The sequence below is a fragment of the Chenopodium album genome, chromosome 2 (assembly GCF_948465745.1).
Source record: "Chenopodium album chromosome 2, dcCheAlbu1.1, whole genome shotgun sequence".
Lineage (NCBI taxonomy): Eukaryota > Viridiplantae > Streptophyta > Magnoliopsida > Caryophyllales > Amaranthaceae > Chenopodium > Chenopodium album.
In genome coordinates, this window is record NC_137835.1 from 59,439,840 (window position 1) to 59,461,194 (window position 21,355).

Sequence of the window (21,355 nt, forward strand, 5' to 3'; positions counted from 1 at the left end):
CGGTTTGGGCTCGGTTTAATATTTTGGCCATAACTTATTCGTTATAACTCGGATTTGGGCTTATAATATATCGTTGGAAAGCTCTTTTCAAGCCCCATCCAACTATTCATCATTAGACCCAGATTATGGACCAAAATAAACTGGATCAAACGTTTTTATAAAAAGGACAAAAAATGAGTTATTTTGGGTTAAAGGCACGAAAAGAGGAAAATAAGTTATGGTTTGGGGAAATGGGCTAGGAATTGGGTTGGTTTATGAAATGGAAATACGGATTTGAATATGGATTTAATAAATCCAAAGATTAAATACTCAACCCGACCAATAATGGCGATGAAAGGTTGTTCATCATCGGGTTTGGTTTTGGGTAGACATTTTTAGGTGTCTACACTCATCCTCCGTATACTCAGCTTGTAAAATCTTGTTCATCTCCTCAATAACACGGCTTTGAAAATCTTGGACAGCTTGCATAATTAAAGGGGGGTTTGAGGAGGTAAAAGTATTTTAAAAATAATCTACCGCCACACTACTGATCTCCTCCTCTCCAACGTGTACATCACCATTATCATCCACCAATTTTCTAATTGTATTCTTCGCTTTCCTACTCGATGCTCTTTGGTGAAAAAATTTGGTGTTTTTATCCCCTGTTTCTAACCACAAAACACGAGATCTTTGGCGCCAGTAGATCTCTTCATGCTGAACTAAATTAGCAATATCACGCACTAGCCGACGCCGTTGCTCTAATTGAGAAGCTGACAATCCTCCTTTGTTGAGCTTACTTAGTTTTCTCCTATTTTTGCTAAGCTCCTTAAACACTTCACCAAATTTTTTTGAACTCCACTGCTTCAAATCTGCTGCACACATCCCCAATTTCGCCTCCAAGTTAACTCCACCCAACCATGCTTTCTCAATAACCCCCTCACATGTTGCATCAGCCTGCCATATCTGCTCGAAGTGGAACGGCTTGTCTTTCGATCTCTCCCTACCCTTAGTACACAATACAAGTTTAATTGGTGCGTTATCCGACCAATCTCTATCAAGATTAAACAAATGAGCATTGGGTTAGCAAGCCATCCAGTTATCAATCGCAAGTGCTCGATCAAGACGACAATGAGTGTTTTCCCCTTCTTCTCTACCATTGTCATATGTGTACTTATACCCCGAATAAGGAACATCCCAAATCCTACATACAGCCACCGCCCTCCTAAAATTCTCCATTTGCCACTCCGCTCTATCATTACCTCCCAACTTCTCTGTCGCAAATAAAATTTCATTAAAATCACCCAAGCACGTCCACGACAAAGATGATTGAGAAGCAAGATCCTCTAGAAGCTGCCACGACAAGACCCGATTTTGTACCTCTGGCCAATCGTAAAAACCCGTTAATCTCCACTCCCTATCTCCCAAACCATCCTTAATTTCAACGTCAATATGGTGAACAGACATCGTTCTAAGCACCACACCAATACCCTTCCTCCAAAGAAGCGCCACCCCCAAGACCTCCCCATAGAATCCACCGCTAAACCCTCAAAATCACCTAATTTTCTTCGAACTTTATTAAATTCAGATGAGCTCAATTTCGTCTTTGATAAGAAAATCATAGACGGGGCCTCTCTCCGTATAAGGTGACGGAGACTACTAACTGTAGAGGGATTGCCTAACCCTCTACAGTTAAGACTTAGTATACTCATCGAGCTTGGTAGGGTTGCTCATTGGCAACCTCCGCCTCCCGCCATCCAGAAATAGTACTACCCTCACTCCTGATTTTCTGAGATTTAAACACAACACCATCATCCTTTCCCCCTTCTCTACTACGCTTCCCCAACTCCACAATATTATTTGCATCTGCCATAATGCTATCATACTCCCCAATTGATCTAGCCACTTTTTTCCACTTCTTTCCCCTCCTAGCACCACTCCCGTCACTCACTGCCTCCCCGATGAAATAAAAGGTAGTATTATCACACTCCTTCCCTTTATCCTTCAATTCAGACATCTGCACTATAGGTACATCTATATTCACATCACTAGCATTGATAAAAGCATTTGAAAAAGACTCTCCTGCTTGCTTCTCCTTACTTTCATCACCATGCACTTTCACAATTTCAGATACGTCAGCTTTAATATTTTTTGTGACAAATAAAGTCTTTTTCGCTGCAATAATATCACCAATTTCCTCCATAACCCTGATTCTCCCCTTGCGTGGGGAAGCTCGCAGCCATCTCCCCCACCCCAACCTCTGTTCTCGGCTTTCCTCTGAGACTACACTACAATCCCTCTCAGCATGCCCCATTACTTCACACGCAAAACAAAAAACCGGCAACCTCTCATACGCAAACTCAATACGCACTTCCTTCCCTAATTTATCCAGGATACGTTACGATCGACGGAGGGATTTAGTCACATCAAGCAGCACCTTCACACGCCAAGAACGCTCCAACCCTAGCAGATCATCCTCAATTTCAATTAGTTCACCCAGGTTTGCAGCCAAGGCCTTCACATCATCATTCGATCGACAATTGAACGGGTGTTTTTTAATTCGAATCTAAAAAGGTGAATGAATCAGGGGAATTTTTTCAGGTTGTTCATTACCCTTTATCTCCTTTAGGATTAAAAGCATATTGTCAAAGCACCAAGGACGTCGATTCAACACCTTCTCCTTGTCTCGCCAATGGAAAAATTGAAATGCATACAGGTTCGGTCCAAGCACCCTAATCACCAGGTTGTTCAAAGGAGCCCAACCTTCTTCATTGTTGCCCTGAACGCTTCAACGTTGTAGGGGCGATCATTCACTACCTTCCCTATTGAGAAGATCGAAATTGTTTGCTTGTTCAGTTGAAACAACACCACCAAGGTCCACGATACCAGCATCATCATCATCAATTCTTAAATTTGAGCACTTTGTAATAATCTCTTCTACCACCTCCACGAAAACAAGCCAGAGATTGGTAGAATAGCCACCGAAAAACGTGACAACAAAACCCTAATGCTAGAGAGCAAAACCCTTTCTTTCGAGGGAGTTATACATGCATTTTCTGATTTGTCTTTATTCTGTTTCATGAAAAGGGTTTAATTACCCATTAAATAAGAGATTAATTAAGGGTTTTACTATAATTTTCAGATAATTATAAGTTGTTTAAAGTGAGTTTAAATTGCTGGAAATTGTGTATACAAGTATTATTGTCCCTTTACGTAGGAGACTTGGTTCAGGAATTGTTGTAGTGTTGTACTCGGCTATTTTAAGAGCTTATTTGAGGTATGTTCGCGTACTTAGAATAATTTTATTGATGTAGTAGCATGCTAAATGTGCTTAATTGATTACAAGTAGTATCATACTAGATTTGGAATGAAAATTATGATTTGGATGTTATTGGTGATTGGATTATGAAGCATGATATATTTGTGATGGATTATTGAATGAAAATAATAGTGGAATATTATTTATGAACCACATAATTATTTATGGCATGTTAGAGAGCATGTTTAATTAAACTAAATGTTTAATTTGGTTTGGTATATTAAAAAGGAATTTTATTATGGTACCTATAATTTTTATTGATGCTATAAGCATGAGGAAGGAGCTATATAAGTCTCTATGTACACAAGGAATAAATTGTATGTTGGTGCCTTAGTGCACTTAAGGTGTTTTTAACACCGAGGGATAGGATTTGTGGCGCTTTATGCGTTTAAGGTGTCATTGACACCGAGGTAAAATTAAAAAGGATTCAACATTAAATATTATGTGGTCACTAATTATTCAACAATTAAATTGGTATATTTGATTGATTGAATAATTATTGTTGATTGAACAATTATGGTTTGGGAGTCATCACCGGGTTTAATAATCTGTGAATAACGTAAAGTGAAAGAGATTACGCACCAAAACTCTTGGAACGTATATACGTTGAGTATGAACATATGGGGGAGTTATGTGACTTTATATTTAATCAAAACTTCTATTGGAATACTGGACGCTGTACATTCCTTTTATTATTATTATTATGCGCAGGAATTCCGCCACCTATGTGTGGTTATTGAAGCTGGCACGGTTAGCTCTCGTGTCAGTAACCTCAATTTATTTGGGGGAGGTTGAGTGGGAAACCCATTCGATGTGTAGTTGTAGACACCTAAAAATTTCTCCCCAAAACCAAACCCGATGATGAACAACCTTTCACCGCCACTATTGGTCGGGTTCAGTATTTAATCCCGAGAGTGCTTAAAAATCGTATTTAATTAAACTCGTATTTTTGAATAGTCCATGGATTAGTCTTGATGTTTGGTCAAAGCATAGTTTTAATTTCAGCCCAAACTTATTATTTAATTTTAACCCAAACCTTTTTTATTTGTTTTATTATTTATTTTGGCCCAAACCTTTTATTTATTTTATTTACTTATTTTCTTATTTTAGCCCAAATAATAAAATCAGAAATGGCCCAAAATTATCAATCGACACTTAAAATGCTGAACGAAATTAGGGTTAAAAATGAATTTAGACGGAAAAGCGGACTAAAAATTCCCGCGTCACAGCAACAGTCCACCGTGTCACGGGAAACTTTCCCGTCTGACGGTGGGATTCCCCGTGACACGGGACACCTGTTGTGACACGGGAATTTCCGTGTCCTTTCCGCGTAAACCCTTAACGCGTTTTCTCCCCCGTTCACTAAATATTTCCCGCGTCACACAAAATTTGCACCGTTTCACAGGAAGGTTTCCCGTCTGACGATGGGATTTCCCGTGTCACGGCACACTTTGCCGTGTCGCGGGATACTTTTTTAGGGTTTTTATCATTTTAGGGTTCCGTGTGTTCCCTCAGCACATTTTTTCTATAAATACCCCCTCATTTCTGATGTACGGGGCATCAATTAATTATCTAGTTTTTTCTCTCTTCTATGCTCTAGCCTAAACACTAGCCTACCCTTATTCTTTCAAAATTCCTTATTCAAGCACTCTCAGGAGTCCATACTTTACTCGTGGTTCTGTCCTTAAGCCAAGGCGTGAAAGGTAGAACTGTTTGATGGTTTGGCCCCAAATCAATTCTATTTAATTTAATTTAATTATTGTTTTATTATTATTTCCTTGAAGTTATTAACTCGTTTATTATTTTGTAGTTGCAAACAAACAGAATCAAAGTAAGAATTATGTTCCTTTTATTTCTATTATTTTTCTAATGATTTTGTATTGTTAGAATTATTGTTAAATTGCTTCCAATATTGATGTTATTCTATTATTATTTATGATCACCATATTGCATGTTAAAGGGAATATGTAATTGAAAATCATGCGTAATAAGATAATTTGGACAACTGGTTTAGGTTCCTTTTTAATCTTGTTATTAAATTAAGTGATCACGATATTTTAGAATTATGTGTTGCATTAATATTCAACCAATTTAGCTTAATAATAGTTTGGAGCAAATTGAATTTTTGTTTGTATGCCTTTGAGATCGCAGGAATCACATTTCACTATAAGAATCGAGTAGAGGCCAATACGGGCGAATGTGACTCCATGACTTACTTCGTACCATCATCCCCGATCCTCCTTTCGTGGTTCCGAACCATATGGAGTTAGTAATCTCATGGATTATGAATGGGGTGTAAACTTCACGGGTCAATCGTTGTTGCCTATCGTTGTCCCTTATCGTGGTTGCCTTTTTATGATCCGTGAACGGTTTACAAGTTCCTTAAAAACTTGTTGGCGGCTCCCTTCTTTCCTTGTCCCTAATCGTATACGTCAATTCCCACTTCCTAAGAGTGCCAAGCATATTCACACATGCTTTAACGTAGGCGCACTTCAAACGACGCCTACAGTAGTCAACATTAAATAAATTATGTAGTGGTCTAGTGAGAAGTTTTATTGAATGTTGTATGCTTGAAAAACAGGTGCAACGAGGTAAGTTGTGTGATGATAGGGAATTATATGCTAGTGTGTTATTTACGCTTATGTACTCAACTTTGCTGATTGTGTGTTCTGTGTGTTTGTTGGCCTTGTCTTTACCTTGGCCCTATGATAACCCATTTTTAATGGAGTGTAGTGGGAACAAGTAGAGAGAAGCTTTTCAGGTGATGAAGCATATTCATGAATGGGCATGAGTGAAGAGCAAATCATGTTAGTTTCCATAAGTATATGATGTGTTTAATGCTTTAATTATTTATGATATTGCTATGCATGACTAATGCAAAAGTTTTAAAGTTGGTTTGGTTTTAATAAGGGCCTATAATGGTTCCAAGTTTTAGGTTGATTTTATTTTACTTCGTTTAACTTTGGTTTGACTTTATTTTCGTTGGTTGACTTTTCAAGTTGACTAGTTTTGAAAGGTTTTGAAATTAGTCTTCCGCTATGCGTCTTTGATAGTTGCCTTAGCCGTTTTCATGGTGGCGGTAATATCTTAGATATTCCTATTTAAAGTTTTAAACAGGGCAAAACAGGTACTTTAAAAGAAAGGAATTTCTAGGGTGTTACATCTTAAGCCTCCCAGAGCCAAAATGCACTAAAGACATTATACGGCTGATAGGAAGGATTGGAGCACTGACTCGATTCATCAGCAAGTTAGCTGAAAAAGCTCTACCATTCTATCAATTGGTGAATGGAAACATGGAGTTTTAATGGGATGCGGTAGAGAAAGAAGCTTTCGAAGGGATCAAGGAGCACCTGACCAAACTCCCGACCATGATCAGCCCGGAGCTGAGCAAAAAGCTACAATTTTATATCTCCGCCTTAATACAAACAATCGCGTCAGTCCTCCTGGTTGAGGGGAAAAAACAACATAAACTAGTATACTTTGTAAGCCACGTGCTGACAGAGGCTGAGCAAAGATACCAATTAGTGGAAAATTTGGCTTTGCAGTGGTGATAACAGCAAGAAAGATGAAACCCTATTTTGATGCGTACACAATTCAAAACCTCACAAATCACCGGCTGGAAAAAGCCTTGCAGAAGATGGACACCTTAGGCATGCTCCTAAAGTGAACAATAGAGCTCTCTGAATATGAGTTTGAGGTCAAGCCTAGGGAAGCTATCAAAGCTTAAGCCCTAGCGGATTTCATAGTAAAAGATGAAATCGGAACATGGAAAGTGGCAGTGGACGGATCTTTAGCTCAAACAGGAAGCGAAGTAGGGATAATAATAACATCGCCGGAGGGCAATGTATTTGAATATGCCATCAAGTTCAAATTCAAGGCATCAAACAACGAAGCAGGGTATGAAGCAACTTTGGCAGGCCTGAGAATGAGTATAGCAACAGGAGCCAGAAAAGTTCACCTGCAGACTGACTCTCAGTTGGTAGCTAGCCAGCTGAAGGGAGAGTATGAGGCTAAAGAGCCTACAATGCTAAAGTACACAACTAAGGTGAAAGAACTAGTGGCCCAGCTAATACATTTTCAGATAGACCTAGTCCCCTGGACAGAAAACTCCCAAGCCGATGCATTATCAAAGCTAGCCAGTTCCACCCTACAAAGCCTTACAAGAACATTCATGGTGGAAGTCTTAAAGGAAAGGAGCATCGTAGAAAGCAAGCAGGTGAACTACACCGGATAGCAGCGAGCATGGTTCACTGACATACTGACCTACGAGGTACATGGCTCACTACCAGATGACGAGGCATAAGCCAAGAAAGTAAAAAAGGATGCTAATGGGTACATGGTGATGAATGGAGATCTCAAAAAAAAAAAAGGCTTCTCAAAACCACTGCTGAGGTGTATTCCGGAATGAGAGCAAGAGAAACTCATGGAAGAAGCACACTCAGGAATCTGTGCCAACCACATTGGCGGAAAAGCCTTGGGAGTGGAAGTGCTTAGAAGGGGAGCGTACTAGTTAACGTTGACGCAGGAATCCTCATCATACATCAAGAAGTGTAAAAAGTGCCAAAAGTACGCCCAGTCATAAACCAGACGGCAAACGATCTAACTCTAATTTTCAGCCCAATCCCGTTTGCCCAGTAGGGAATGGACATATTAGGCCCCTTAACCACTGGGTCAGCGGGGAGGAAGTATCTCATAGTGGCAGCAGATTATTTCACTAAGTGGATTGAGGCTGAGCCCACCAAGTACATAAAGGTTGTCCAAGTGAGGACGTTCATTTGGAAGAACATCATAACAAGATTCGGGGTGCAGCAGTGCATAGCCTTTTATCATAGGTGCCAGTTTGACTATGAAACCATCAAAGATTACTTGGAGGAAATGGGCACCAAGTATGCAAGTGCCTCAATCTGCCACCCACAGAGCAACGGCTAAGCAGAAGCAGCAAACAAGCTAATCCTGACAGCCCTGCAAAGGAAGTCGGAAGAATATAAAGGCCTTTGGGCTGACTTAGACCCAAAGGTAATATGGGTAAACATAACAACAGAAAATGAATCCACTAGCAAAATTCCTATCACCCTAGCTTATGGGGCAGACGTAGAAGTTCCAATGGAAGTGGAAATCCCCAGCCTAAGAATCTAGCACTATGAGCAGCAAAGAAATGAGAAGTGCATGCTGGAGTAACTGGACCTTCTGCCCGAGATACGGCTAAAAGCAGCTCCTAAGCTAGTAGCCCAGAAAAGTAGGATCTTAAAGGCTTTCAACAAGAGAGTCAAGCACTGAGAGTTGCTGCCTAGAGACTTAGTCCTCAGAAGGACATCGACAGTGGGGACAGGAAATCAGCACGGAAAGCTGTCAGCTAACTAGGAAGGCCCTTTCATCATCCAGGAGTAGGTAGAGACATGCGCTTTCCTCCTTGCAGATCAAGAAGGTCAGGTCTTAATGAATAGTTTCAATGCTGATGTGTTAAAGAAATACTATGTTTAAGAGGCAAATGGCTAAGTAGAAATTGAAAAACTTTTCCTAAATTATGCACGCACTCTGTTTAGTTTATGCTGTGTTAATCAAGGTAATTTAAGCCATTTAAATTCAATGAAATACGAGCCTCTATGTGTGGAGTATACTACACAAACTTGTTTAAACGTGTTAAGTTATGCTTTAGCATTGTACATTATCATGCTAAAAATGACATAGAAGCATTAAAAGCTAAAAGCACCATAATAAGGTGCAACAAAGCACCATTAGGCAAAGGAGAACGCACTTCCCTAAGTTTAACTTACCCGGTCAAAGTAAAACAGGGCACCACCTGAGGGACGCCTGAGAGGGAGGCCTGACGCGTTCAACTTGAGCGGGGAAAAGTAAACGAAAAAACAAGAGAACAAGCTGAGCAAGCAGCACCAAGGTCCTCTTGGTCCCACCTAGATGACCTCTTTTGTGAGGAAGGGAGAAGATGGACCAGCGGTAAGCTCTTACGAAAGACAAGTAAGATGCATAAAAAAAAATCGCAGCAAGATAAGCTGAACGACATAAATAAGTCGCAGCAAAACAAGCTGAAAGACATAAATAAGTCGCAATAAAGTTGAACGACATAAAATAAACTACAGCAAAAAAATGGATAACATAAATCAGTCATAGCAAAGTAAGCTAGATGACATGAAAAAGTCATAGCAAAACAGGTTGAACGATACATAAGCAGACTATGGCCAAGCAAACTAAATGGTGTGCAAATAATTCTTTACAAAAATTAAGTAGAAGATATAACACAAGTTCCCACCAAATCGGACAGAAGGCCAAAAAGTAAAATCCCTATGTAGCCAAGTCAGGGAACAAAGTCAGAAAATCAGTTCAAGAAAGAATAACGAGAAAGCCCAACCTACGAGGCTCCACTTGGAATGACAAAGGGGCTGCTGAACTAAGGTTTAGGTACTACTACACCATGGCTCAGCAACATGTATAAGCAAGCATACAGACAACAGGATAAGCAATAAGAAAAATAACACGAAGCATAAGCTTAAAAGCTGAACCTCTGCCCACTAGGACAGAGTAAACATCTAGCAAGAAAGCTATAAGTATTCATAGTGTTGAACCCTCATCCACCAGGACGAAGAAACATTTAGCAAAACAGTTAAAGAAATACATAATCCAAGTCAAGTTGGACAAGCCCAACAGTCAAAAAATAAAATGTTATAAGACAAACACACAAAAAATACAATCTTTGGCGGCTATACACCCCAAAGATGATAACAAAAGCTACCTAATGACCATAGACCTAGGTGAAGGAAACTTCGATGAACTGCTGGAGTAAGGGGGAGATAGCCGCCAAAACCTTTATTTCTCATCAGCCAAAGTCTCCACCCCAATGGCCACAACAATATTAGTGCATAAAGGCACCTCCAAGTTTAGTATAGCATGGTTAGGGACTTTGTAGCTAGCAACGCGAGGATGGTCAGCAGGCATCATATCAAAAAGGGTAGCTTCTCTAGCGACCTCAACTTTATCTCAAAAGGCGTTAAAACGAGCCTGCTGCTCCTCACTCCCACCATAGAGACCACTAACACAGCGAGCAGCAGCCGCCCAACCTCCATTATGGCGATCAGCAAACAGCTTGGCAAAAGTAGGAGAAAGCACAAAAGACCTAAGTGCCTCCTTTTTATTAGCTTCAAACTCATTCTCTCGTCTAGCTTGCACATCAGCCATCTCAGCCTCTAACGCTTGCACCTTGGCTTGAGAAGTCCCCAACTGTTCCTCACATTTTGCCATCTTTATCTTGGTGAGTTGAAATTCTCCCAGCTGAAGTTGCATGGCATCCGCCTTCTCTCTCAAGGGAGTTACCTCACCGGCCATTGCATCCCTCTCAGAGCGAGCCTACTGCATCTCCTTAACCTTCTGAGTAAGGATTAGATTCTTGTTCTAATACTCCTTCTCCATTGTAAGCAAGGCGTTAGTCAAGTCACCCACAGACTTGGTAAGCTATACACAAACAAAGGGAAAAAAATAAGCCAAGGCAAGAGCAAGAAAAACAAGCTAAGGTAAAAAAGTAAGGGAAAAGCTATTTAAGGCAGAAGCAAAGGAAAGCAAGGCAAGGTAAAAACAAAGAAAAATAAGCTGAAGCAAATAAGCAAGGCAACAAAACATACTAAGGCAAAAATAAATAAATAAATAAATAAGCAGAAAGAGGAAGCTAAAGCAAAAAGAAGAATTAAAGATAAAAGCTGACCTTCTGCTGATCATGGCATAGAGTGGTAACATAGAGACTGAACGAGCTACTAGTAGAGTCAGCAGGAAAACGAACCCCTTGAGTAAGGAGGTATCCCAACATGCCACCGTTTTGTGGGTTGTCCACAAACAGGGACTCATCAGCCCTAACATTCATCAAAGGGCAAAACGGAGCATTCTCAGCTCCAGTAGGGCGAAGTGTGGCATCAATGGGAACCTCCAAAAACTCTATAGGTCTAGTAGGACAAAAAGTGCCTCTAGCATAAATCGAGGTCGCAGAGAGCGGGTTCTCAAAGGCATCACCTAAGAACTGGTGAACGCAACTATTAAGCTCACTGGAATTTTAGGTGCCAGTCTCCTTAGCAATATCCTCACTAAAAAGCCCAACATTGGTAGAGTAAGAAGTGAGGGCATCAAGAGCAGATGACGTACGGGCCCTCTTAGCAGCGGGCTGGTTAGCATCAGCTGAGGTGGAGACCAGATCATCCTCCAGATTAATAACTAGATAATCCCGCTTGTGTGAACCCCCCGGCTGAGAGTGCCCTCCCCTGCTAGCACTCCGCAGACGGCCTCGCAACCCTAGACGGCGAGGTTAAATCCTTGGTAGCTCCATGATAGTCTCATCTGGGAGCTGAAAATCAAAAACTTCAGTAGTAGGACTATTAGCGTCCTTAGCAGCAACAGTAGTATCAATGCTCAGAGAATAGAGTAGAACATGCTCAGCAGAAGTTGTGGGTTTTTCACCCACCACAATAGTAGTCTCGGCCTCCTTAGTAGGAAACTTAAGAATGTTGTCCGCAAAATCATCAACATTATTTTTGTAATCATCAACATCTTGATTCAGTGGCTCATTTGCCACAGAGGTCTGAGGTGCCACTCGGCCAAAAGCTGCAGTAGGATGCTTCTTAGGAGAAACACTCTGCGCCACTAACGCCTCAGACCTTGAAGCAACTTCCTTAGGTGTAGGACAAGAGTCCCGCTAGCCCCCTACAGTAGATAAAGAAGGCTCCACTTCTTCACGACTAGACCCTGCATGACCAGCAGCGGTTATAGTGCCAAAAACAGCTCTCAGCTCAACGGAGCCAAACGCACCTCACCCTTCATAGAGCCTTCATAAACTTTCAAGGCTTCAAAAAGTTCTGGACGATTTTCAGGTGTGGCAGTGAGAGGGTCCTTCCAGTTGTCTACTAGCCCAAGAATGCTCCTATCTAGATTGTTGTAGCCTGAAAATTAGGTGGTAAAGGAAAAAGAGATAAAACCATAAGGGAGCAGCACATACGGAAACTAAATAAGACAAATACTTAGAGAGATATATAAAAGTGAAAGCAAAGCATACCAAACTCGTGAGTAGAGCACAAGCGCATATCAAAAAGCTACGCATTACCTACAATGTACATAGAGTTGGCAGCCAAACCTTGGGGAACTTTGCATCACCTGTGCCTACTCCCTGCAAAGCATCAAAAGCCTCTGTCTCACGGGAAGGATCACAGGGGGAAACAATATCCCCAGCCATATTAGTATGTATCTCTCAACCCAAAAGAATTTGCCAGCCCAGTCCCTGAAGCGACCAAGCTTAGGGTAAGATAAGACTCTACCCTCTTTTGGAGCCACGTAATACCACCCAGACTCAGAGCCAGAATCAGACCTCTTCAGACTCATCAAAGATTTAAATAGATGCAGAGACTTAGGATACCTCCGAAATCGCATAAACCACAGCAAGCATATCAAAGTGTGCAAAGAAGTAGGATGTAACAAAGCAATGCAATGATTGAAAGCACAAAAAACCTTCTCCGGAATGGGGTCAAGGGGAAATCTTAAGCCCAAGTCTAGCTGAGAAGCGAAGACTGCAATATGACCGGCAGGAGGTGCAGAAAGCTTGTAACCCTCAGTTGGCAAGACTAGCTTGTAACCTTGACCAAAACCATAGAATTTCTGTCCCACAACGGCAAGATTCAACTTCCTGGTATCCTTACGCTAGGTAGAGTCCAGCACGTATTTCTTGGGACTATGACACTTATAATCTAAAAAGAAGTCAGATTTTCCCTCTTCCATGGGCTCAATCACATAAGTAGGCTGGCAGTCATAGAAGGCACGCTGACTACGAGACTTAGTCATCCTGCTCGAGTTCATAACTAGAGAGGGAGATGGTGAAGAAGTTGCAGCGTTGCCAACCCGCACTACATAATGGTCAAATCGATTCACATCAGCCATGTTATCAAGCAAAGCAAAACTGTTTAAAGGCTGAACATGGGGAATGGGGCTAACAAGGGAAACATCAAGGGGATTAGCCTTGACCATGTCAGCTAAAATCTCATGGCGCATCGCGCGCCTCCTTAAATGAGCGAGGTAGGGTACAGGTACCCCATTCTGAATAAGCTCTCACTTGCAATAAGGGTTAAAGAAATCAGGACGTGGTTCAGGCCAAAAAGGACGAAATTTGTTGCTTTTAACAGGGTAACTACTACCCGACTCAGGTACAACAAAAGAAGCCGCAACAGTACCCGCCTTGCCTGCAGCAGAAGGACAAGCAAAGGGCATAACCATTTGTATAAGAAGGGGGAGAAGTAGGAGAGGCAAAAGGAGTGTGCGTAGTGCGCTCACCTGGGTGAGATGACTCAGAAGAAGAATATGACTCAGTGGTCGCGCGGGGCTCACTCATGTTCTGACTGTCAGAAGTGTCAGACACTCTAAGATCTGCAAAGACAAAAAAGCCCCCCAAAGAAGATGAAGAAAATGGGGTGCCAAAAAATTCAAAGATCAGTTTAGTCTCAAAAGAGCAAGTACAAAAAAAAACAACGCAAGAATGGGAAGAAAGAATCACTATTGCAAAATTAACTTTAAGTAACACCCAAAAAGTGTTACATAAAGTGGTACAAGTGTTATTAAAGACAATAGGTAACATTTTATTGGGTGATACTTCCGCTCATGATCCCTAAAGTCGTATGCAACACTTTGGACAGCGTATGGTAACACTTTCAAAAGTGCTACTATAAACTCTCTTATGTAACACTTTTTTTTATATTATTAGTATCATTTTTAAAGTGTTACTTTTTATTTTTTAGGTAACACTTACTTATCTTTAGTAACATTTTTTAATCATATAGTAACACTTTATCCAACATTATGTATCACTTTTTCAAACTAATGTAGCACCTTTTATTTTTTCATTTTTTTTTTTTACTATAAGGTAACATTTTTCAATCATCTTTTAACATATAGTAGCACTTTATTCGACATTATGTATTACTTTTTGGTAACTAATGTAACACCGTATTAACTAATAGATAAGATTTATTATTATTATGAAAAATATGCAATTTTTATTATTTTAAATATAAAAATTATATTAACATATACAATAATCACATATGTGAAATTAACCAATACGATATATAATAATTTGAATGGATAAAATATCATGGATTCATACAAAAAACTGTAGTATACCTAAAATAACTTGTAACTTTACACTTGAAAAAAAGAAGTCACAAAAACAAGAGTAGTAGATCAAGCCGAGCAAAACTAGCAACAACAACATATTCTCTAGTAAGGCAAAATGTATGTGAAGTAGCGACCCTTCAGAGCAGAATGTGAAGTAGCATGGACAACACTATTGGCAATAGAAGGGCACTAACATAACCTCACTAAGTAGGAAGCCTGATAAAAACCTTAAGTGACTGAATATACCCTAGTAAAAGAAATATTTGATGTGTAAATCCGTTTCCTTGCATCTCATCAGTCTTCATAGTAGAAAAAAGTGAGTAGAAAAACCTGGAACCATTTTAAAACTATTTCAAAATAGCCTAAAAAGAGGAAGTAAATAAATTACTAAAGAACTCCACACATACCACTTCTTACTAGGGTTTGCTTGTGCATATAGAAGGTGTTGAGCATCCACCATCAATCTTGAAACAAATATAAAATAACCTCTGTTGTTAAGAATAGAAATAAAACCCTGTTATAAAGGCCATTTTCAGAGTACTAGAATAAAAAAAAAACACTTTCAAATTTGACTAGTAGAATGCAGTTAAGCTATGTCAAGTTGCCATTTCTAATTTCTAAGGATTGTAAGACAAATGAATAAAAAAAAAAAATCTAAAATTGACATACTTCATATTAATGATCTCAGATTCCATGAATAACTGACACCTGAAATCAATCAAAGTTTCCAAGAGAGTGACACGTCACTATAAAAGCTGATACACAACATCCATACTCCAACAAACAGAATCAAAGTTACTTAAGCAAGTCAAGTAACTATATAAGCAATCGCATACCTGATAGTGTAATTTGAACTATTGGATCATATGTTGATAGTGTAATTTGAGCTAGAACTAGTATTCGACTATTCGTGTGTTGCTTATGAAAAAAGTTATAACAACTTCACCTACTTAAGATTTCAATGCGATAAGTGTTTGCGGATGGCTCATGAGAAAAGGGATAGGGAAGGCAAAGTACAAAAGAGAAATAAGGCTCCACCACAATGAAAGCATAATTTTGAACTGGCAACAAACAGATAATGGAAAGGATAGATGAAATTTAATATAATTTACTACAGAGAATTGGGCACAGAAAAACAACTACTGTAATTACCATTAAGCTAACTCAAAGCCATCTTAATCATGTTTAAACTAAGAAAGAAAGTAATTCAGTATTTGCTCTACCAGTGATTTATTTTACTTGCTTCCATATATTAAAGTACCAAGGTGGTTTGTGTGACGGTGGGTCAAATCATGCTGCCTAATATATACCTTGAGATCAACTCTTGCCAAAATCATAACAGCAACCCAAATGATTTCTAATACATGCGACATTTCAAAACAAAATACTCAAGACCAAAGATACTGAAGTAAGGTAAAGAAAATTCCCATAATACCTATTATCCTCACTTCAATCATATCAAATTTAAAGCCTCCATGTGCAACGAGTATAAACTTACTACATAAAGGAATACCAAACCAAAACAGATAAATACCACCTAAATAAAAAAAAATTAGTTGTAAACTTGTGATATTGTTAGATTTCATTACTATACTATTTTTGACTGACTTACACTATCTTATTGACAATAATTTCCGAAAGATTGAGATAACAAGTACATGGAAAACTGACAATCAAGCTATCAAAGCTGGAAAACTAGAACTTTCAAAAGTAGATCCGTCTCTTTGGAGACATTTGATAAGATAGATTAGCAGGGCCCCTGCGCAAGGATGACACAAACAAATCGAGAAAAAAAAGTAGACCCTTTTCCTTTCTAAAGTTAACACATCCTACTAAGATGATCAAATTAGAGATTTTAAAACTAGTTTCAATTTTACACAACAATCCAGTACAAAAAACCAACTACCCAAGAATCAGAATAAATCAAACAATAAAATTTCACAATTCAACTCAATAATCTAACACATCAAAACTTTCACACAAACTCAAAATTATCAAAAACAAAAAATTAATGAAATTAGAAAAGTTTACTAACTTTTGAAAAAAAAAACACAGAGAAGATCCAAAATCAAAACCATCTTCAAATATTATCAGGGCCAACAATAGGTGGATGATAAGAAACCACTAAACCATATTTATTCCGTGACTCCATCATCTTTCCATTCCTACCATTGCTAAACTGATTATAATTATGATTATTCTAATTATGCTCAAACCCATCTTAATTCACCATCCTTGCTCTGTGGAACGCTTAATCATTATTTTCATCCTCCTATTCAAACCCTTACCCAAAATTTGAACCCTAATCCTAGCAAATTTAAAGCAGCAAGAAATAAAGAATAGCTAATTACAATTCACAAAGTAAAAAAACAAAAAAAAAAAAAAAAAAAAAAAAACCCAATTCATAGAACTGTGGTTTATTTGTTATCGAAAAATCAAAATAATAAGTAAATAAAAACAAAATCCCGAAAATAAAAACAATTCATAAATTAAAATAAATAAGGAATCCTAAATCGAAAAAAAAAGCATAAAACATACAATTGGAGGTGCTTGCTGATGGCGCGATTTAGCAGGAGGACAATAGAGGTGATGGTGCGGCTTTCAAATGGTGGATGCGCGACTTCGGCTTGAGCGAGGTGGTGAAATTTTTTTTCACCTTTGATGCCGTGAAAATTGAAGGAGATGAGAAGTTGTGGTGGTGGTGGTGGTGGGAAGGGAAGTGTTTGTGAGAAATGAGGAGGAGAGAGAAAACTAGTGATGGTGTTGGTGGTTTGAGTCACTTTGAGGGTTGAGGAACAATATGTACTTTGGGTTAGGTAGTACTCCGATAATTTAAGTGTGAATTCTCGTGAGATAATTAGTTATAAAAAAAAGTGTGATTTAAAATTAATTGGGTAGTTAGATATTTTTATATAAAGTAAGTTATTTTTAATGATAAGGACCAAGGCACAAAATAGTAAAGAGGCAAAAATATAGGGACATCTAAAATAGAAATCGGGGTAAAAGTAAAGGGACGTAGCCACGGAGTGAGTGCGAGTTAAGGGTAGCGGTTCATATTTAACCAATACCTCTATAATAAGTTAAGGTAATTGGTTTTTGTAAACTATTACCTTTTGAGGCTGGATTTTTCATTTTTTAGTGTTTAGACAAGCTATTAAGGTGTAGTGGTTTTTAATTAAGAATCAGTGACTTATTTGAGCTATATTTCTTTTTTTGTTTTTTACTACTTGTACTTAATATCAAAGTGTTACAATAAAGTGTTACTTAATATCAAAGTGTTACAATAAAGTGTTACTTAATATCAAAGTGTTACAATATAGTGTTACTTAATATCAAAGTGTTACAGTCAAATGTTACATAATATCAAAGTGTTACAATAATGTTACTTATGACCTAGCTAAGTTTCTAGCATTTAAAGTGATACCATGTGGTGTTACCTTAGGTCAGTTGTGTAGCAGTGAATTGAGAATACAAATATAACAACAGAAGGGGATGAATTGGGCGAAGACAGTCAAAGTCGACCAAAAGACACAATTTTGCGAAGAAAAATACAAAAAGAAACAAAATTGGGCATATACACACAAGAAAAGGTACAAAGTAAGTACCTTTATAGCAAGAAGTTGTAGAAACAGCAGGACACAACAATAATAGTGGTTCGAGAAACCAAATGGAGAACAGGGTTTCAAATTGCAACCAAGAAAGTAAGAAAATTCAGTGAAAAGGAAAAATAAAAGAAAACAAGCAAGCACAACACGAAAATAAAGCAAGAACGAGAATGAAGAGACGAGAACTTATAACAACAATGGAGGAACGACGAGCGTCTAGGAAGAAGACGAAAGGCGAGAAATTTGAAAATTATAAGGGAAGAGGAAGATGAGAAAATAAGGAAGGTAAAAAAGAAGACAATGAATTAAATAGGGGAATAAACAGGCGGTTGAGCAAACAATAAATTCGAACCGCCATGTCTCAGTAAAAATAAAATGACCACTCAGATGGATGATATATGTCCCATTCATGCAACACATTGTTCGCACCAAAAAAAAAACTTCAGCGGGAGTAATGAAATTCTTCTCTGCAAGCTCGTCATTTCTCAGACTTCAGCGGAAGTAATCGAAATTCCTACCTGTAAGCTCGTCATTTCCTAGACTTTAGCGGGAGTAATCGAAATTCCTCCCCGCAAGCTTGTCATTTCTCAAACTTCAGCGGGAGTAATCGAAATTCATCCCTGTAAGCTCGTCATTTCTCAGACTTCAGCGGGAGTAATCGAAATTCCTCTCTGCAAGATCGTCATTTCTCAGACTTCAGCGAGAGTAATCAAAATTACTCTCTACAAGCTCGTTATTTCTCAGACTTCAATGGGAGTAATCAAAATTCCTCCCTACAAGCTCGTCAATTCTCAGACTTCAGCGGGAGTAATCGAAATTCCTTCCTACAAGAACGTCATTTCTTGAATTCCAAACAGAACAATTTAAGTCTAATAAAAAATTTTCCCCCTACTATCAGCAGAAATAAATGAAACGTTCTAGCGCAATGCATCTACACCAACCTGCAGCATGGTCACTCAAGTCTCAGAATCACATCGCCAATCCAGAGACTTGGGGGGGCTAGTGGTATATGAGGAATTTTAGTCGGACAACCTGTTGAGAACCAGCCGATAAGACCATACGCTCAGAATAGCTGGCATGAGCGACCTCATACTACCTCTTGAGTAGCTAGTTGTAGGGGATAGCTCCTGCTGAGCTGTCTCCTCTAGCCGGAACAATTATGAAAGGAAATTAGCCGTGCAAGCAAGAGCCGGCATGAGTGACCTTATACCACCTCTTGAGGGGCTAATTGTATAGGATAGCTCCTGCTGAGCTATCAGCCAGCTCCCAGATTGGCCCCCAAGGTGCGCACTCACAGTTGGAAGGATAGTCAATGGGGATCCTCAGCCCAATAGCGTCAGCCCGTAGGCTAACCAAGTACGACTATCCACAAAGGGGATCGTACTCCTATAAATAGAGGACAAAGTACAACGGAAAGGAGGTTAGACACACAAGTTACTACACTCTCTATATCTTTCTAAGTACATTTTCTCTCTCTAAACACATTCTAACTTATGCATCGGAGGGGGGTTCCTCGAGCCACCCCTTAATGGCAATTTTCGTGTGCTGCCTTACATAGGTCGTCGATGGGACCTAGCTTGTGCAAGTAGAACCCTTGGATCCACACCTGGAACAGAAGTCGGTCAAACATAAAATGCGAGGGAAAGCAACAATTTCAATCAAAATCACTCAATAGGCTATTTCCTAGGGTCAATCTAGACGCCTCTACAAATGACTTCAAAGGAAAATCGCAAATTGAGATTAATCAATAATCATAGTTTCCAAATCGATTGTTCGTGTCATTAAAACCTATTATGCAATCTAGCACGATAGTTGAGGTTGATCACTCCTCAAGATAGCAAACACATGCACAAATTTCACTAACCAATTTTATTTTTTGACAAACGCTGCAAGTTTTATTAATAGGAAGAAACAGATTAGTGTACATCAAAATCAACAGCAGCAGCTACACTAGGGGGGGGGGCTCCTCAATCCACACCCTTAACTCATTATAAACTCTACTAACATTATCCAGTTTGTAAGCAACCCCATTCACTCTTCTCCCCACATGAGAAAACTCAATAGAAGAACAAAGGCTGCCAAGATACAAATTGTCATAAACAATACTACCCAACGTTAAGTACTCTCGAATGTTGTTCTTCAGCTTATGACAGAGTATTGAGGTATCCATTTCAAGCACAATTTGTAGTAGTCCAGATTCCATAGCAATAGTCAGAGCATGTCTAGCCGCAAGTGGTCCTGCCACATCAATCTTGAACTGACCCTTCATCGTGCAGCAGGTCGCAGCCATCACATCCCGTATCGAATCTCTCATAACAACCCTTACACCCACCACATTGTCATTAAAGCAAGTTGCATCAGCGTTAACTTTGTAGAAACCAAGTCTAGGAGGAGACCAGGTTTGGATAATTTGATAAGAGTTACCCACAACGCCACGCTTTTCATTAGCCTTCGCCAATTCACCCACTAACCCATTTGCCTTCAACATAACATCAACAATTTCAATCTTGCGTTTCTCAAAGAGGAAAGCATTTCTTTTAAGCCATATGCCCCACAAAATACACCAAAATAGATCCCACCATGTTTTCTCTTTGAAATTAGTCACAAGAGAATAGTACCACTCAGAGAAAGAGAGCGAAGAGGAGCAGGGGATATCAAGCCTAAGAGGGGAAACATACCATACAATACGAGCCTCATGGAATTGAGCTAAAGCGTGCATCAATGATTCTTCCGTCTCCCTACAACAAGGACAAATGCTGTCAACTTTCATGCAACGCTTCGCAAGGGCACCCCTTCGCAAGGACAAATCCACTTTGAGATTCATGAATAATATCAGGGAGCACTTTATTTTAATCTGTTAGCAAGTGTTTTATCCACAATCTTGTATAACACATTGCACAAGCTAATTGGCTTAAAATCAACAAGAGACTCACATATATCTTTTTTCGGGATTAGGGCAATATGAGTCTGATTGATAAAACCAATTTCCTATTCGTTATTCAAAATATTAAGAACACGATCAATTACATCATTCCCAACAATATTCCAGAAATTGTGATAAAATATAGCACATATACTATCGGGGCCGGGAGCTTTAGTAGGATGCATGTGCTTAATAGATTTGACCACCTCCTTGCTTTCAAATGGAGCTTCAAGCATTTTTTTTTCATATCATCCGTGATCATGGGACATACTCTGTCAATAACCGAGGCTATATCAACCAAATTAGCCAAGCCAAAAAGGTTCTCAAATTGTCAAACAAGCATCTTGGAAATCTGGTCTTAAGAGTCATAAGTATTACCAG

At 39.1% G+C, this 21,355-nt stretch overlaps 2 protein-coding genes, 2 long non-coding RNA genes and 1 pseudogene across 4 annotated transcripts; 1 reads left to right on the forward strand and 4 right to left on the reverse strand.

Moving 5' to 3' along the window:
• Window positions 1-501: 501 nt before the first annotated feature.
• LOC145573545 (uncharacterized) lies at window positions 502-1,443 on the reverse strand. The gene is made up of 2 exons (XM_081631796.1): window positions 1,157-1,443; window positions 502-1,030 (listed from the first exon to the last, which is right to left on the reverse strand). The coding sequence occupies exons 1-2, from the start codon at window positions 1,441-1,443 to the stop codon at window positions 502-504; spliced, it is 816 nt and encodes a 271-aa protein (XP_081487922.1).
• An 8,365-nt stretch (window positions 1,444-9,808) lies between these two features.
• On the reverse strand, window positions 9,809-12,530 carry LOC145599035 (uncharacterized). The gene is made up of 2 exons (XR_014103688.1): window positions 11,007-12,530; window positions 9,809-10,759 (listed from the first exon to the last, which is right to left on the reverse strand). It is a non-coding gene; the product is annotated as an uncharacterized LOC145599035 (long non-coding RNA).
• Window positions 12,531-12,539: 9 nt separating this feature from the next.
• On the reverse strand, window positions 12,540-14,660 carry LOC145599043 (uncharacterized). Its single transcript, XR_014103690.1, has 3 exons — window positions 14,453-14,660; window positions 13,607-13,699; window positions 12,540-13,515 (listed from the first exon to the last, which is right to left on the reverse strand). It is a non-coding gene; the product is annotated as an uncharacterized LOC145599043 (long non-coding RNA).
• A 1,504-nt stretch (window positions 14,661-16,164) lies between these two features.
• LOC145607063 (U6 spliceosomal RNA) lies at window positions 16,165-16,254 on the forward strand (annotated as a pseudogene).
• A 3,742-nt stretch (window positions 16,255-19,996) lies between these two features.
• Window positions 19,997-20,875, reverse strand: LOC145573561 (uncharacterized). Its single transcript, XM_081631797.1, has one exon. It carries the CDS (start codon window positions 20,873-20,875, stop codon window positions 19,997-19,999), a length of 879 nt encoding a protein of 292 aa, XP_081487923.1.
• Window positions 20,876-21,355: the final 480 nt, after the last annotated feature.